This window comes from Amblyomma americanum, chromosome 6 (assembly GCF_052857255.1).
Source record: "Amblyomma americanum isolate KBUSLIRL-KWMA chromosome 6, ASM5285725v1, whole genome shotgun sequence".
Lineage (NCBI taxonomy): Eukaryota > Metazoa > Arthropoda > Arachnida > Ixodida > Ixodidae > Amblyomma > Amblyomma americanum.
Window position 1 is genome coordinate 88,763,767 of NC_135502.1, and position 18,211 is coordinate 88,781,977.

The window sequence follows — 18,211 nt, forward strand, 5'->3', positions numbered from 1 at the left end:
TCCCTTTTTATTATTATTTTAAGAAACCACTTGCTACTACTACTACGAAACGAAAAATGAATGGCATTTGAGGGAAAATGGTCCGTATACTACTTTGTTCTTCCATAGTAGGCTTTTTTTTTGTGATAGCACTGCCGGGAAGTCACTGCATAAGGTGATAAAGCGAGCCCGGATGCAAGGTAGAATTCTGACTAATTCAACCCCCCTGCAAAAAGCAAAAATACCAGCAAGAATACCGGGAAGATTTGGAGACGCAATAGAGCTCAGTTACAAATGAAATCAAAAACGTCAACTACGCGGTCTTGACCACCGAGGACGAATTTTGGGATCTTTGTACCTCCCGCTCAGAATTTACTATTATCTCCTGATGAGACTTCATAGAGCCCAAACGAGGGTACAGAAATGAACGCCTCGTTCATGCAGGAAAAACGTCCATAACCACGAGACAACCAATCGTATGTAGCCATCCTTATGAAACGGAATTCACCAAAAATAAAGCGGAAAATGGCTCCGAAGAGGGCTCATTCTAATTAATTTGTTGTTTTGTGCTCTTATCCTTCCTCATAAAAGAAATAAAATGGCAGAGAAACGTACAAGTTAAAATGATGAGATAGAATCGAAGAGAAGAATTAAGGGGGGCTAGCTGAGCTAATTGTTTGGTTGACATGCTTGACTGGCTAACTGAGCGAGTAAAGCAACAAAGACGACGGACGCCGTGTCTCTTCTTCCTTAGTGCTTGTTGTTTTTCTCGCTGTTGGCCACTCAAGGATGAATTAAGAGGGTTTGTACCGTCCCAAACATCCTTGTTTCAGTTCAGTGGTGAGTTCTATGCAATGTTGCTTGGTCAAAAATTTCATTAGTTATTTCAAAACTTTTTACGTTATTTTAAATTGCGTCTGTGTCAGAAGTTGGCGTCAAAAAATTGTACTCGTGAAAAAATTTAAATGTAGAAAGACAGACAAACGTATTCATTGAGATGATCGCGCGAAAGTGCAGCACATAGCTTGTCTTTACTCATGGCCTTGTGCTGCTTTAGTATTAACGAACAACGCGGCACGTAATTAGATCCTTTCTTACCCGATGTTTACTTTTTTTCCTGTTTTGTGGGGCTCGAAATCGGTCGCAGTTTCTTTTTCTCTTTAAATCTGGGTATTAATCAAACTTTTTAGACACCCTTAATTTAGCATCTGTTCAGGAAACTTGGGTGTCAAGAAATACGTTACTCATTGTACATTGTTTACATGGAATGACAGGTATGAGTGACAGGTTTGAGTGACAGGCTTTGTCATCAACGAATTCAGAGAAATATTTCTTCTATTACTTTTTTTTCGCGTACACAATTACCAGCAGTCGCTTTATTCCATACTAAACCTGACCACTTCATCCGTGCTCTTTGAAACCAGCATTCAACTTCACAGCTGAAAATCTGGTAACCACAACAGAGCAGCGCGTCGTTAGCATAAAGTATCAACGCAAATAAGACGACGTTGCAGTACATGCGTTCTTAAGGCGCGCTGGCAGGTTCTTTGAAAACTAATGTTGATATCCAGCTACATCGTGGATGCCAGATGTGTCGGTTGTTTGCTGTACCACACACAAGAAATGCTCAAAATATCGCCAAGAAGCGGGTCTTTGATACGCATTTTTAGGTGGCATGGTGCTTGTACGTTACGCTACCTTTTAGTAAAGGCTGATTTTCTGGTAGCTGACTGATTTGCACAAAATTTTGTCGGAGTCTATAAATTCGGAACAAATTTTGGCAGTTGATTTCTCACTAAATTCTTTGTGGATCTATTGGATCCGCTCTGAATTCGATCTAGTGGATTCAATAGATCTATTGTGGTGATACGCTATTGCGAGAAAATGAATTAATCGAAATACCACATGACTGATCTCCATCAGTGTGTGTGTGTGTGTTTTTTTTATTCGAAAAATTTGCTATGATTGATGAACACACTGGCCGTCTGTGTATAATTTTGGCGGCGCAGCAAATATTACTAATTACAGACCAGTTTTCGTTTACCTATATCGTCTAGAATGTTTGAACGCGTTATTAATTACTGACTGACCGGCTTTAGTCAGAAAATAAAATAATAGCAGCCGCTCATTATTGTTTTAAAGAAAAAAGTCTACTGAATAGGAACTTATGCATATTAAAAGTAAAATGATTGAAAACATGAAACTGCAACTCCTTACCCTAGGTCTATTTATAGATCTTAGGAAAGGGTGCGGTACTGTGCAACATGATATATGAATAAAAAGCTATAGATATCAGTAGGATTCGGGCACTGCGCTCTTCACACTACTTGAAACGTTCCGTAGAGGCAAGAGAGATCCAAGTATCTAATTATCAACAACCATGTATCGAGTAAAATGGCCGTACAAAAAGGCGCCCCTCAAAGATCAGTTTCGGGGCCTTCACTATTCCTTATAATGGTCCATGATATAACAATGATACCAAGATCCCCCCAGTTAATCATGTGTGCATATGACGCTAATATTTTTTATACAGGAGCATGGAAAACATGCCAACAAAAATTTGTTGATGCTTACTTGATTATACTCTCCAAGTGGCACAAGCCAATCGTATAGGCCTAAATATAGCCAAATCTAAATAGATCATTTTTAAATTGTATCTCAAATTTTGAAATTGTTCATTTACAGAATTCAACGCTTCGTTCTATGTTTGTTGAAGCAAACATTATGTTATTCTCTGTTCTATTCTAGATTAAGCTGTAGTATTTTAGTTTCGGGCACAGCTTGTTGCAATAGCAAAAAATATTTATTTTATAAAAGAAAGAATCACGCACATGCGAAAAAATTATGAGAGAAAATGGAAACTAAGAACACATCCGCTTTTTATGAAGTGCAATATACTGAAGGCAGACTTTTTAAGTCCACAGACAGAGTAGCCTTTCTATGCCATTAGAGATCCCAAAATAACGATGCCAATAGTGAGAACAAAATATGGCTGCCAAACAGTATTTTTCCAGATTACCAAAATGCTCAACAGAAGAGATGTCTCCATAAATTACAATAAGCCCTTTAGCGGCTTTCAAAATCGACTGCAAGAGAGTTCTTTCGTGTGGCTATGTTCCCTATTCCCCTCACTAAAATTTCCTCCTTCCAAGTAAGTTTTAGCGTTTTTCCTTAAAAAAAGGGATTTTTCGTTCGCACCAGTGCAAGTTTGTACTTTAAATGCCTTATCTGTACGTGTAAGCGATTGTGCTTATTAGTTCATGTGGGTTATTTTCTGATTTGATGCAAAAATAGAAAGAAAGCAAATCGCTGCGAAGTACTGCTTAATGCTGCATATCTATTTACTCTTTTTTATTTACTTATTTATTGTGCGCGTCTTAAATCTGTGGTGTAATTTCTAAATGTTTCCAGCCTCTTGAGATTGTTTTACTTATCTGTTGTGAACAGCTTAAGTTTATGGGGTAATTTTTTAAGGGTTGTGCATTTCTCCTGTATACACCGAATATAATTTTGCCTATTTTGCTTATGATTTCATGTCCTAGTAAAGTGTACTCTTTTGTGCCGGCCTGCCGCATTATTGCGTTTGCGTGCTTGTTAGGCTCGTTGCAGGGGACTGAGGCCTCGACAGGCGATATTGAGTCTTTAGCCCCAAGCCCCTCTCAGGCAAACTTTAAACAAAAATTAAAAGAAAGGAAGAAAGAAAGAGAAATAAAGAAAAATTCTAGCCTTCAATGACTGTTGGCTTCTTTAATACCTTTGCTCTAACGAGCTCCTCATTTGCCCACCTCTGTCTCTCTTCGCAAAGCTATATGTGGAATACCTGACGGTATTCTTTTTGGACCTTTTTATTTTGTCAGCTGTACATCTCAGTTGAGTCCACAATAAATGTGAGCGACGCATGCTTTTCATCAGTGTGGTATGAAAAGCTTAAAGAAAATGAAAAGAACTGTACAATTTGCCGCATGGAAATCCGTTAGAAATTTTTCTGAAAAAATGTTGTCTTCCGCTCTTAGCACTCGTTCTCCGAGAATTCCTTTACACTTGCACTTACTTTTCTCTCCAAGTAAGTAAAATTGGGCAGTTTTATTTAACAATTTGTTGTGAAGGATTACCAAACTAAATACTTATTTAGGAGATTTTCTAAAACTTTGGGCATGCCAAGGAGGTGGCAAGAGTTACTCCATGTTCAGTATAATAGAAACCAGTGCAATTTTATAGTCACTTATGAGAAATTATAGAGAAACATTCTCCTGGGCAGCTTTTAACACGTTATAGAGCACCCGCGCCATTAGTTTATTGAACGCGGAAAAAATAGCCTAATAAAATTGATTGTTTTCTTGGTGTGACTCGAAAACCCGATGACATGGTCTAGGTATCGACCTGAGACCCAGACCACTGGCTCATCGTAACTGAGGCCCGTGGACCTATGAAAAGCTCGAAAATGTAAACAACAACAACGCGCGAAATCCACTGTTTGCCATAATTACCGACCTATTTCATCCTGCACACACTCAAATCAACCGCGATGCAAAACACAGAATTACACAGAGACACTCACCGTAACGCATATTGAAATTCAATTAAATAGTAAGGCAGATTTTCTGACCCATCTATAAGCATTTTGGATTGTATATATATATATATATATATATATATATATATATATATATATATATATATATATATATATATATATATATATATATATATATATATATATATATATATATATATATATATATATATATATATATATATATATATATATATATATATATATATATATATATATATATATATATATATATATATATATATATATATATATATATATATATATATATATATATATATATATATATATATATATATATATATATATATATATATATATATATATATATATATATATATATAACAGTGCAACGTTACTCCACGCTGAATAAATATCAGCGCAAGGTTGACACCTTGAGTTCTCTATTTGAAAGGAATGTAGTTTCCCTACTAGCTCCAGTACGTCCTTTTAATAGTGTTCGTTTTTTGTCTGTTTAACCGTCTTCTCCTCATCGTTTGTCTAAGCTTACATTCGGCACATTCCATACCATGCCCCGATGTCAGTTCAATTTTCGGACAGTTGGAGCCAGCTGAAATACGTTTTCTCATTCTCCACTTTGGACGGTGTATCCAGCATATCATTTTCTAGCGAAATAAACTCCCGCTTTAGTTAATTTTCAGTTCCAAGAAATATGCTTCACAGGTCAACATAACATTTATTTTTTCTGCTTTCTGCCACACCTTTCATTTAATACTTAGAGAGAAAGTTCAGAATGATGGAGGCATGGCAAGCTGCTACATGGAATCGACCTTAATGATTATGCAACTTTTTAGTTTACATCCAGAGTTTCCGATAGCCCAGAAAGGGGCTGTTCAGGGAAGTTCCTCTTTCCTGTGCAAACTAGTCACGTCTCATTGAATGCGGCAGAAACACTGACGGTAATGAGTGGTTTTCAGAATGTTGCTAGGGAGCGAAGGGAGAGCTGGCGGCAAATCATGTTCACACTACCAATCATGCCACTTTCCTTTCGTTACAGTTGGCAAACTAGGCGCACAACATGACGTACAACTAGACGTCAACATGCATATGGGACAGGTGCGATGTTAAACTCCAAAGATGAATGAAAACAACTGCTAAAATAAGTTAAAAGTTTTAAGCTGTCAGACGCACGTGGCGAACGGCGAAGCTGAAGCATCAGCGTATATTAAACACTTTTGGCTTTACTCCGGTATGCTTGCTAACGTGCGGTCTACCTGCACGCAACATAAAGCCACGCGTAAGAGGGGAACAGGTATGTTCTGGCCTTGCAAGTACACACGAAATAGCATGATATCGCCAGTTTTTTAGTGTAAGAATGACCATCGAATCTAAAGCCACCCTGCCATACCACTGAGAGTCATAAAATGTCAAGAACACTAGTTACCACCACAGTAGCCGCCAGTGTAGTAACCTTACAGATACACTTCTGTTTCTGACTGTTATGGCAGTTCAAATGCTGAAATAACACATACAGTACTGAAGGGAGCTGCTGAGTCTACCGAGAAAAAAAATGTGAACGTCAACTCACGTCCCAGTGAAGGCTATTCAAGAATAGCCCTGTTGACAAAGACAACGTTGAACTGATGTACATGCACAGAAGGATATTGATGCTCGGTGGTGGAAATGTGCAAACTGAAGTATAAATGTCGTAGTCAGAGGTGTGGACTCTACAGTAATATTAAAATAAGTATAACATTTTTATAGGCACCTTGCCAAAGCACTTTGCCTTCAGCTTCGTTCAGTATCTACAGGAAGAACTTCGACTTCATATTTTATGACATATTGGTAGTCATTAGCTAATTAGGCAATGTACTACAAAGTATGCGAAATTCGGCCGAAATAAAAGTCGATAGTTTGTGCGACACGTGCGTCAGTTATTCTCTTTTCTTAAATTGTAGATCACTTGATACTACAGCACCATCATGCTGTTTCAAAACGACAGTACTCCAACGAAGTGAATAAGAATGTCTCAGAGCTGACATGTTACGTGGTGAGGAAAGCATGCAGTTTATGTATTTCGCGCGAAAACCGGTTACAAAAAAATATCCTTTCTCCACAGTTCTGCTTCGAGAGCAGCACTACGCAGCATTACAATGAATTCTCATCAGATGTAAGTGAGACGGGGCTTCGAGTAAACCTGTTTGTTAGTGCCACGAGCAGGTCGAAACCAAGCTAATGATATAAAGAAAGGGCATTCGGGTTCGCAGAAGGAGAGAAGAAAAAGACGAATGCAAAAGCAAAATGCATACCTGTTGAAATTCTTGTCAACTTCGGCGAGCGATCTGATAACAAGACCGACGGAATCCACAAATCTCTTCGAACGGAGTTTCTCGAACGACACGCACAAGTCTCCACCTGGTTTGCACGCAGGCATGTAAACCGGGCGCGACCGTGCATCGCGCTGATTCTAGATCGGGCTACGTCCAGGCCTGCAGCTACAGCGTACAGCTCCACCCGCTTGGCGAGGCCTATCACCATGGCTTGTCATGAGCCTTCATTTCGCTGGACGGACAATCGAGCCATCGACCGGAACAAACTCATCCCGCCGCGGCAAGGAGTGGAGGCGGCGGTGCTGGAGAGAGGGGGCTGGACAGTCGCGCCTAAAACAACTAATGGGTTTTCCGCCCCTTCTTCTCATGCGGCCAGGTCCTGAGTGGTACGTTTGCGTTTCGGTCGCCTTTCCGCCCTCTCTTTCGGCCACTCCTGTTAGCTGTTCCTCTTCTCTGGCCCGCAGCATGTGGCTGCTTGACGGCGAGACAAGAAGGAATAATTGCTTCCAACAGCCATTGTGAGTGGCAATTCTAGGAGCCGCCGCCATCGAAGTACGTTTAGTGTACAGGTCTGGTTTATGACGACCAAAGTAGGTTGTAGACGTAGGCGGGAAGACATGCACAAAAGGAGCCAGGAAAGGTTAAGGAAGTCGAGAAAGGAGGGAGATGAGAGAGGCTGTAGTCTTTAGTGGGTATTGCTGGGTGCATGTGGAACTCCAAGAAGTCGGAAAACGAGGGTTCCGGCTCGCGAGATCATGGCCGTATTGAGTCATCGCAAAATGTGACCGTGCGCTCTTGAAAACCTGTAGTCCAAGAAAGTAAACAAGGCCGCATTCCCGAAAGTTGTCTGAGGAATTAGATTAGTAATTGGCTATTTAGAAGTTGGACTCTGTTATTTACAGGACTGTATTGTTTATTGCCATTTATACTATTTTGATACTCGGTTAGCTGTGTGCAAGCCAGCCAAGTTTAGTGATTTCGACTAACGATAGTTTCGAGTATACAATCTGTTCTAATACGCGCATTATTATTTAATGCGCGCGATACTCATAAGCACAAAGCTTGATAATTTTTAAAAGGAAGAATAAAACACAATTCACGTTGCTGGGGTGCGAATTGCTGAACAAGGAATCGCTGTAAACAAGGATGGTGTCAGATACTAGATGATGTTACCCAGGATATAACATCAAATAAACCTTGTAGTGGGGATATGTTGGTGGGCTGTATTTATGATTTGCGAAGCCCTGCACACACCACGCGAACACCTGCATACGAAGAGGAATTTGCGCAACTTCTCTCTGAATGTGCATTAATATTGCTTAATAGGGAGCTCCGCAAGTCGGTGGTAACACGACAGCGTAGTGACGTTTTTAAACATTGAGAAGCGTTCGTGAAATGTTTTGTAGCGAAAGCCACATTGGCCACGAACTCGCAGTTTCGCCGTGCTCGCATTCCCACCGTGGTCGCACCGCACCACGTGACCAACCACGTGACTGGTCACGTGACCAATCGCGTGACGAACCAGATGACAACTCGCCAGACAACCAGACTAGCCTGGACTTGCAATCAAGATTAACCAAGACTAACCAAGCTATGCCTTAGCTTTCGCTACGTATATCCTGGCATAGCCGAGCTAAGCCACTGCTAATTTTTGTTCCCTTCCAATTCGCTTAGTCAGATGTGTTCGTTGTCACTAAAATTTCGAACAGTACTTGTGTTTGCGTTTCATCTCACTGGTCTCGTTCTTAACTGATTTGTTGCAGTGACTGCACATTTTCAGTCCACTGCTGCACAACATGTCTTTGCTTCTCTCCTCGTTGATGCTTCTAAAACAATGTATGGCAAAAAGGGAACACATTATTAGGAGATATTTTCAAGTAGTTCGGCTGATTCTACCAGAAGGGAATGTTTTCAGCTTGTGACACTGGATTGAAGTTTGTGTTCTTCACTGTGTTCTTACCGCTCGGGATACTTCGAGAATGACGGAGATGGCAAGATTTAGATGTGCTTTAAAGAAGCTGGTGCAATAAGACCCAAGAAACATCTTTTTTTTTCTTCTGAGCTTCCATGAGTAACCCGAGAACTTTTTTTTTTTCCGCATCTGTAGTAGTATTTCAATCCCAGCACTACCACCTTATGTTTACACTGCAGCAAAGTATTATGTTATTGTCTCTGGCATTCCGTGCTTTTCCTCGTCTACGTTTGAGTTTGCTTTTCCATGTCATTTCCTATCTCTGTTCCACACCTGAGTTTGGAACAACGCAAAGCATGCAGTTCAGGCCTTATTTCTTGAGGAGTTCAAATCACATTCTGTTTTCACAACACTTACACTTCGACATAAATTGTCACAACTAACTGCACAGAAGCGTGATTGTAAATATGTATTAAAGGCGATGCTGCCGAGCAAAATCCGAAAGTAAGCTCTTTCGACCTTGTGCCCAAACTGATGCTCCGGATAAGAGTCGCGGTTGTTGCCGATGAGATTTGTGAGAACCCATTCACTAACGTAGTGACCGGTCTCGGTGAGGCCCTCTTGTTCACGGCACTGGGGTGGTCGTTGCATTCCCTGGCGTGAACCTGAAAATACAAGTAACAGACAGTGACTAAAGGTAAGAAAAACCACTGCAAGTAATGTAAATTATTACGCATCTATAAACCGTGACCTTGCTTTTATAAGTGCACCTAGATGTTCGCTACCCTGATCCCGCAGGTTCAAAACTTCCGTGCATTGAAGCCACCTTCAAAGAGCAACATCTGAAGCCCTTGGTTTTGCTTGTGTGGCAGGGTGACTGGTTAATAAAAAAAAAACTCTGAACTTAACGTATGCACCTGTTTACTTGCCATGCAATTCCACTTAACGCCAGTTGTTCGTTGTGATGAATAAACGTAAACATTCCCCTGGCCCTCCATTTGTCAATAAGATTTAAAGGAACAGTTTAATTACTGCCGAAAACGAGCATAAAAAATTTCACCTGTTCTTCTAGACTCTTATCGTGATTATAACAAGAACAGCACTCGAGGTTTTTGCGGGGATTTTTGTTTTTACTTGGCGAGAAAAGTCTGGCCCACAGTTGCGCCATTCCTTGTTAAAACTTTGTCGTTCTGTTTGCAGTGCAACTACGTCATCTTGAGAGAATATGCTACATTTTAATGAATTTCACTGAGCGCCATATGGAGGACTATTTTCATGCGAAAGCACTACTTAACACGGTCCAAACCAAGAATCTTGTATGAATTCTCGGAGTAACTCAGGTAAGCTCGGGCTAGTTCGGAGGAGCGTCGCGCCAGCTGCAGCCAATGGGAGGAAGCTCGGGTAAGTTCGGGTGAGTGTCGAGCCAGCCGTCCAATAGGAGTGTGGCCTTAAGGGTGACCTTGGCCAAATTCAGGAGTCCACTGACCCAGGGAGCCAGTTATGCGCAGTTGCTTTCCTTTCGTGATTTTTGTGCACAGATGGAAACTGATGAATACGACGACGCGCAATGCACAACTCGGCAGTATGTTGCAGTTAAACACGAGGCGTGATCGGCTGCCGCAAAAGACTAATGCCCTCGTGCAGTCGCAAGCGAAATTGATCTGTTCACGCTGCCGTGGGTTCGAAACCCAGTCGCGGCAATATTGATTTTATTTCTGCAGGTATCTGAGCGCCTTTAGACAGACATCTGCTTTTTCAGGATTGCTAGTGAAGTACTGTTTTTGAACTAAAAACCTGTGGATCTCAGCTAATGTCATGACCTCTCGGCGATAAACGGTTCCGGAAATATGTGATAGATATCATCAGTTTTATCTCATGGTTAGTTTTCTAAACCATTCCAGTGCATTATACCATAGTTTATTTAAAGAAAAACCTGTGCATCCTAGCTAATATCGTGCTTATTATTTATTACCCATGAACTCAGCACTCGTACGTTGTGTGATTTCCGGGTTTGGAGACGCCGATTACCACTCGAAAGCTATATATTCTCATGTCGAATAATTACGTTTTAAATCATTATGCCGGATTTCTGAGCCCCTGCAGCCGGGTATGTGTTTGTTTGGACATGGAACTTTCAATTCCCACGAAGAATATAAGCTCGAAGATAAGTAGGCTCCCTTTTAATATAATTGTTTCACGCTCCTCCAATGTCGGTATCTTGTTACTCGACTTGCAAACCAAATTCAATTGTTTTTTTTTATTTATTAAGTTCACGCATAGAATATCCGTCAGCGTGTCAAAGATCAGGAGCGTTATATACGTTAAAGACGTGCACGATGCAACATTTCCCGCCAATTCTGAAATTACATCTCGTATCTGAGCAGGCACTAAGAACACTGCAATATCTCTCCGCGGGCTGAAGCCATTTTAATAGTTTCAGGTATGCTTGGCGGGCTTATATACGTACATTGGAGTTTTTCAACATTCTGTCATGCACTATTTTGATCAAAATAGGAGCAGATCGAATGTAGAAATTACCTCTGCTGGCTTTTTCTTCCGCTCTTTGTCACTGAAGTGCAATTTCCAAATTGTTTTAACTAGAAATGGCCTCGCATGCATTTACCAGACTTTGGGCTTTGATTGTTGGCTTCCTTCGTTTGTGTGTCCTATAACGAGGCCCTCATTTCCTAACCCTTGTCTGCTTATATGTCTGAGTTATGTAAACGGCTTTAATCGACAGAACAGAGCTACCACAACTAAAGGCCTCCTTTAGCAGCGAGCAATAAACGAAGATTCTTCGGGCTGCTTGGTTGTGCAGTGTAACTCCGAAAACATCGCAAATGATTCTACGCGTCAAACGGCAAAAAAAGTACAGCTTTTTCTGTAAATTTGGAAATAAGTTATATTTTCTGTAGGTGCCCATTATATATGGTCCCCTCAGTTCCTTAGAGAAATGGAAGTCGTATTCAATTTCCGCGCCTCCATCGCTGAATATGTTTTCACCTAATAGCTCCCGTGGCCCAGCTTATTAAGATATAAGGAGGTAGTGGCGAACAAATAGCAAATGTACAGTTTATCGAAACGGGATTCGAAAGCATTATGTAGTGCTTGTTCGCTCAGTAAATGAAAGAAGCCCCAGTGAAAGCTTGTTACGAAATAATGAAAAAAATATTTACAAAGGATATCAGCAGCTCTTGCTCACTTATACTGGCTTGTAGTTGTAATCTATAGGATTGTTGATAGTCTCTATCTCCTGGCGTCCTGGCCCTGGAAACTTAAGTAGCAGGTACATAACTGCCAATTAACCTCATAAAGGAATGCATATATGATGAATTCCTGAGACACCGGTAAAACGTATCTGTTCGCACTTAGAATTTAAACAGCTGTACTCATCTATGGGTTGCAAAAGGTATTTCGCGCTTCTAGTACGAAAAGTACAATTCCAGCCATTTTGTAAGCTTCTATTCTTACGTGCACGTATTGGGGCAGTTCGAGCTGAATGTTTATCACACTTAACTCATTACGTCATTTTTCTTCGCGGCCAGAGTCGCGGCATTTTTTACCTGCGATCGGTAACATCCAGCAAATTGTTTACATTCTCGTTGCCTATGTACAGACTGGAGTTAATGTTACAGTGATGCCGTCTATGGTTCGACGGCAGCGTCGTAAAATAGATGCGTAGGCGACAGGAATGTATAAAGATGAGGACCTAAGTACCACGCCATATTGTTCAAAGCAGATGGCGTGCATTTTTGTTGTATTTACTCTTTGAATGTACCTATTAAATATGCAAAGGTCGACTGTACGCTAGAAAAGAAAGGTGATGGAGGAGAAAGTGGTGCCTGTCACGCACAAGGCCAGGAACGACAACAGGCATGAAATGGCCGACATTTTGTCATGTCAGCAGACATTTGCATGCAGGACAGAATATCTGCATGAAAGTACTGGACCCAAAATGCGATAAAGCGCTCAGATACGAACGTCAAGCTCATGATAGGACGCATTTCCGGATAGAATTTGTGAACAAGCCGCCATGTCCAATGACAGTGTGGAAAACGGATAATTATGGTAATGTTCACTGCATGACACTCGAGTTTTTAGCCTGCTGAAAATATAGTTGTGACTATTGCTTAGCTGGTGATAACCATATTGGTATTACATGGTTCCACTTGTGGAGGATTGTAGTTTCTGTGTAGCGTGTGTTGGTATTTTCTCGAACCATTAATGTGCTCTTTGAGCTGTTTACTTGCACGCTGTCTGCATGACTGTGGACGGTCCACTCATGAGCCGCATTTTTCTGGTTTTATGGAGACCATGTGCCGGTGCTTGTGATGCTCTGCGCAGGTCTGAATAAGCTGACTGACGGCATTAATGCGGTCTAATGCGTGTTACCCTCTCCGAAAATGTGCCGTCAAATGGATTAATGGAGTCTGGCGTTGCTATGACACTCCAAGCAAACAGAGTGGTAATTGTCTTGAAGAGAACGGAAACCAAGCTAACTTGCGTGTAATATTTCAGGTTTTTGAAGTTATTATTTTAACAGATTAGAACTATAGCGGCACTGATTCATGTCCTTAGTATGCTTGAAACCACGGGGCATTACTGATTGGAATCATTTCGTTTACCGACCACAATATTTTCGCCATCTTACAAGAGATCTGCAGCCACTCGATACTCTTCTGCCGTGTCGTATTATTTATTATATATCTGACAGAACTGATATCCAGTATTACTCACCAATTTTCAACTTGCGCTTATTCAAGTAAGCCCGAGACGCAACTATAGATGCCTGCTACGTGACTGCAATATGAGCAATTCTCAGTCAATATGCCACCTCAGATATTACGTGTATATGCCACCTCAGATATAACCATACCACACGTCATATATAACGAAATTTCGTAAGTTAGCCTCGTCTATAACGTGCTTTCGCCTGTTGACCCCGGATAAAACGAACCTGCGTGCAGCAGTGCATACCACCTCGCATATAACGAACTTAGTCTGTCAGCCTAGAATACAACGAACGTTTGGCTGCTAACCCATTGAAATGATCCACCGAGTATCAGCTAATAGTTTTTTATCCTTCTCGATGGTTACTATTAAGTAAGCAAACTGAAATGGAGTGCCAACCTTGCAGCAAGAAGTTACTGGGTAGAATGGTGGGCGCTGTAAAAAATATGTCCTGTATAGTGACGGAATTCGGAGCGCCAGGTAGCGGGCACACTCGTAAGTGGAGCGCAGTAAGACATCGCTTTAGAGAGGACTTCCGAGGAATTCCGAGGCTTTTTTTTATATCCTGACTGATGATCTTTCAATACAGTGTCCAGTGAGAATGAATGAATGAATGAATTAATGAATGAATGAATGAATGAATGAATGAGTTGTTCATTTAGAAAGTGAGGCTTGAGGCCATTTGTTGGGGAATTGGGTTGTTCAGGAAGGGGAAACTTGGGGTCTATTGATATATGAAGGGACGGCATGGGTGGTCTGGCCACTCTTTACACTGCTTTGTACAGGTCCCTTATTTTAGCATATTTTCCAATATATTCCCAGATGTCGTTTGCTCCGGCTCTGGTCAATGCACGAAATTCCTCGCCATCGGTGGGAAAACCATGCTTGGCGACGAGGTCGTCGCGTCCCTTGTGGAACTCTTAACAATGCCAAACTAAGTTATACAGGTCAGCACGACACATAGAGCCACAGTACCGGCACTCCATAACGTCAATATTGAGGAAGAATTAGATAATCGAGTTCTTGATGGTTCAGCTTGCAGCAAAGGACAATGCAACCATTGGCTGGCCGCTGTATCTTATTTATGAAGCTTGAATTCGGCAGACAAGGACGAGAACTCATTTTTATCCCATGATAAAACCATGCACCCTTTGAGGATACCGTTTAATGTCCGCTCCAACACACGTTTTTGTGTCCTGTTTACAAGCGTACAAGCATTCCTTGCCGGTATATCAGTGTTCAGTTTATATAGGGTTTTTTCTTTAGACTTACTTTAAATTTTTTAAATTTCTCATATTGATATTGGTCAAGACTGCAAGGACCGCAAGTGTCAGTTGTATCCTCGGTGCCCCTTAAGCAGTGAGATTATGTGTCTAAATGAAACCACTAGAAATGAACATGACGTTTTCAGTAAGCAATGCTCATCTCACTTGAAGCGTTTTGGCGAGCTGGTTGGCTCGTACGCATCATGAATCGGACAGAGCTTCGGAGACACGTACACAAGGACGAAAAGCGCGAGACGAAACATCATGTAAAATATCATGTAACATAGACCGATGACACCAATTGATTTCAGAACACACGCGCAGAGAACAACATAACAAAAATGAATGTTCGGGAAAAAAAAAACCACGACAAAGATTATACTTCCCCTAGAAGGTACAGCTCCTTGTACAACAGTGCTCAAGGAGTGCAACAACGGGTTCTTACAGAAAGTAAGAAGCGGCGCATTATATCTTCGCAGTGATTGCAACCTTACAAAGCTAGCTGAAGACATCACGATTAAAGATAACCTTTGTCAGAACGTGTTTTCTCTGCCAAGACACACAACAGTGACCGTCCATCGCGCGTAAGTGTATGAACGGGGTACGTGGAAGAAGGGCCCCGCTGATTTTATTCGAAGAAAACTCGAATTAATGTCCGTAGACAATCCTTTCCAGGTAGAAAATTGCGAGCTTCTAACTTACTGCCTGGTTAAACATGGTCATAGACATTTAGCATTTTCCGATGATATGAAAAATTTGTTGTACTCGATCCCTCATGACGAACTACTAACGAATGTCAGTGAGTGTATCGATCGACAGTTTAGCCAGGTGTCTATCGCGTCCTCAGTGACCATCTTCATACAACGAAAGCTGTAAGAACCTTCAGGTTTCTCAAGGATTACCTTGAATTTCGACAGCTAAAGTAACAGCGCAACTGAGACAGGACGAAGTTCCTGTATCTGTTCAATATGCACCGATTAGCTCAACAAGGTACCCTTTTACGTTGTGTTTCTTAACTGCGCTAAAACACAACTGGTTGATGAAGTTTCGCTTGCTCTGGTTGCCTTGCCTCGCATCAAATCCCTCACGAAGTTCCTATTGGCAGCCGCGTCAAATTTCTAGGCGTTCGGATGTAGGCACTTCACCCCCGCACATGTCTGCTGGGCCGTCAAGCCCCGATGTATTATGTCTCTGCTCCCCCATAGGTCATGGCATTTTAAGCTAGTCATAAGGGGCAGTGCTTAAAACGCTCAATAACAAAATCCCGCGCCCACAGACAGCATACCAGCTTTCTATAAGAGCTGAAAAGCCTGCTATTTGCTGGTGAGGCATTTGAACTTCCTGCGTCTCTGATTGAATCTTCCCCAAGGAAGAGGATGTCTAACAATAAAACACGCGATGACCGGAATCGGACATGCGTCGCCATGTGATTCCATATGTGTATGGCCTCTCACACAACCTGAAAAAAGTTGTGCAAAAAGTGGTTATCGATGTGTACCAGGCACCCGATCGTCTGGCGGTCTTAAGCCGACCGTAAACAAAAAATGACATGGAAGCGAAGTGCACTACGAAGCATTAACAGCGCTTCGTCGTCTGTCATCAGGCTGTTGTTTATTCTATTCCCCTTTCCTGTGGTATAGGCAATATGTAGCACTGACTGGACGCTTACTTAATGAAAGGTTCAAAGAACACAGTAAAATTTCGAAAGTCATATCAGGTCACTTCAGCATCCACTGCAGAGGTTCTGAACAAGAAATCAAAGGGAAAAAATTTTATGCCATGGGCACGCTGCGGTGAGGGATCGCAAGCATTCATCATAGATGCATGAGAGAAATAAAGCTTTGAACATTATCAGGCTTTGCTATTTATGCGTCAGCTCCCTTTCGATTGCACTGTTACAGAGTGAGCTGTCCCTTCTTTTGTTTTAAATTTTATTTGTTTTATACTTTTTTTCTCAGCGTGTGTGTTCTGATGTTCTTTTGTATCACCGGTATGTTTATGTATATGCTACGGAAGTAAAACTTTTGTTGTCAGTCAGCACTGTGTGTTGTCTCGTGTTTCTTCTCCGATAACGCTGTATATAACTCTCAGTTTACCGGGCGATATCATTATTAAGCGAAACATCTGGGTTGCCTAAGGTTGCTGCTTTTCACACAAGGTGATGACTACTGCGGTGCACATGATGACTCTGCAGCACATCACGATAACGACCAAAAGCGCTGTTCCTCAGTCCGACGGTGCTTGACTCATGATTCAATTGAGATATTTTTCTGATATAGCATGCTTTTTCAAGGAGCTCGCAAGATGGGACCAATATAATATTTTTGAAAACTATCGCAGAGCACGCTTGCCTTCCAGTTATTTTTAAGCTTCTCTTTGCAATCTTTCGCAGAGCTTTTAACTAAGGCGCAATAAATGTTTGTGTCCCCTTATTACATAACTTCTTATGTAACACTGATCATAAATGATGGCCCAGTTCACCACACTACTGGCGTGAAGAACTACGTATCAATGCTAATAAGCCACCCTGGGCTTTCAAGCAAGTTCTGCAAAGAGCTCACAAAACGATGGGGCTAATAAAATATTTTTTAAAACTATCGCAGAGCACGCTTGCCTTTCAGTGGTTCTAAGCTTCTCTTTTCAATCTTTTGCAGTGTTGTCAACTATGTCGTAAAAAATGTTTCTGTACCCTTATTAAGTAATCTCTTATGCAACATTGATCATATATGACGGCGGAATTCATCACACTACCGGCGTGATGAACTACACATCTATGCTAGGTAAGCCATCCTGGGCTTCCAGGCAAATTCTCCACTCATTCCTTATTTGGGCTGGCGAGAAACGGCCACCCATTTCTTTGGTTGAGAGTTCAGTAATATTCATTAATACTTATGTCTTTAGAAAGGCACAGTGATGTTATATGCCGGAACCGAAAATTCCCTTAATTAAACACAAAAGGGTCTTTTTTTTCTTAGAGCAGTTTGGAAAATTCAGCGCTTAGGAAAAAGAAGAAAAAATTTTGGCTCTTAGAATTGTCTGGATATCTAGAGAATTCCCTTTTCGCCAAAATTTTGCTCTGAAAGTTCCCTCAGAAAGGAATAATCCTCAGAACAGAGCATCATTGCGAAGACACGGCATTCATTCTTTCAAGAAATCTCTTCACGCACTTACTTTAACAAGCAAACGGGTGACAAAAGCTGCATTGAAGCTCCACGGCGCAGCCGGCTTTTCTCGGCGCTTCCGTCGCCTGAGTGTTGATTAGGTTGCCTGGACCCCTTTGGACGTTGTCTCCGCTCAAAGCCTGCATTAAAAAAAAATTTCAAACTCAAGGTTACCTTGGACTGTACATTGAAGTCATTTACACCACACACAAAAAAAAAGAACATGTGACGTGCTTAAGGCACTGAAAGTTTAAATAACAAGTTGATGTGCATTGAAGTTAATAGTGACATCAAGAATC

General features: G+C 41.3%; 1 protein-coding gene across 1 annotated transcript in view; it reads right to left on the reverse strand.

Moving 5' to 3' along the window:
- Positions 1 to 9,285: 9,285 nt before the first annotated feature.
- LOC144094825 (uncharacterized) overlaps positions 9,286 to 18,211 on the reverse strand; it is a 30,765-nt gene continuing 21,839 nt past the window's right edge. The window contains exons 2-3 of the mRNA XM_077628709.1: positions 17,923 to 18,052; positions 9,286 to 9,420 (exon numbers count right to left, since the gene is read on the reverse strand). Of these exons, the coding sequence (XP_077484835.1) occupies positions 9,381 to 9,420; positions 17,923 to 18,052 (170 nt within the window). The 3' untranslated portion in view covers positions 9,286 to 9,380. The remainder of the gene's footprint in view (positions 9,421 to 17,922; positions 18,053 to 18,211) is intronic.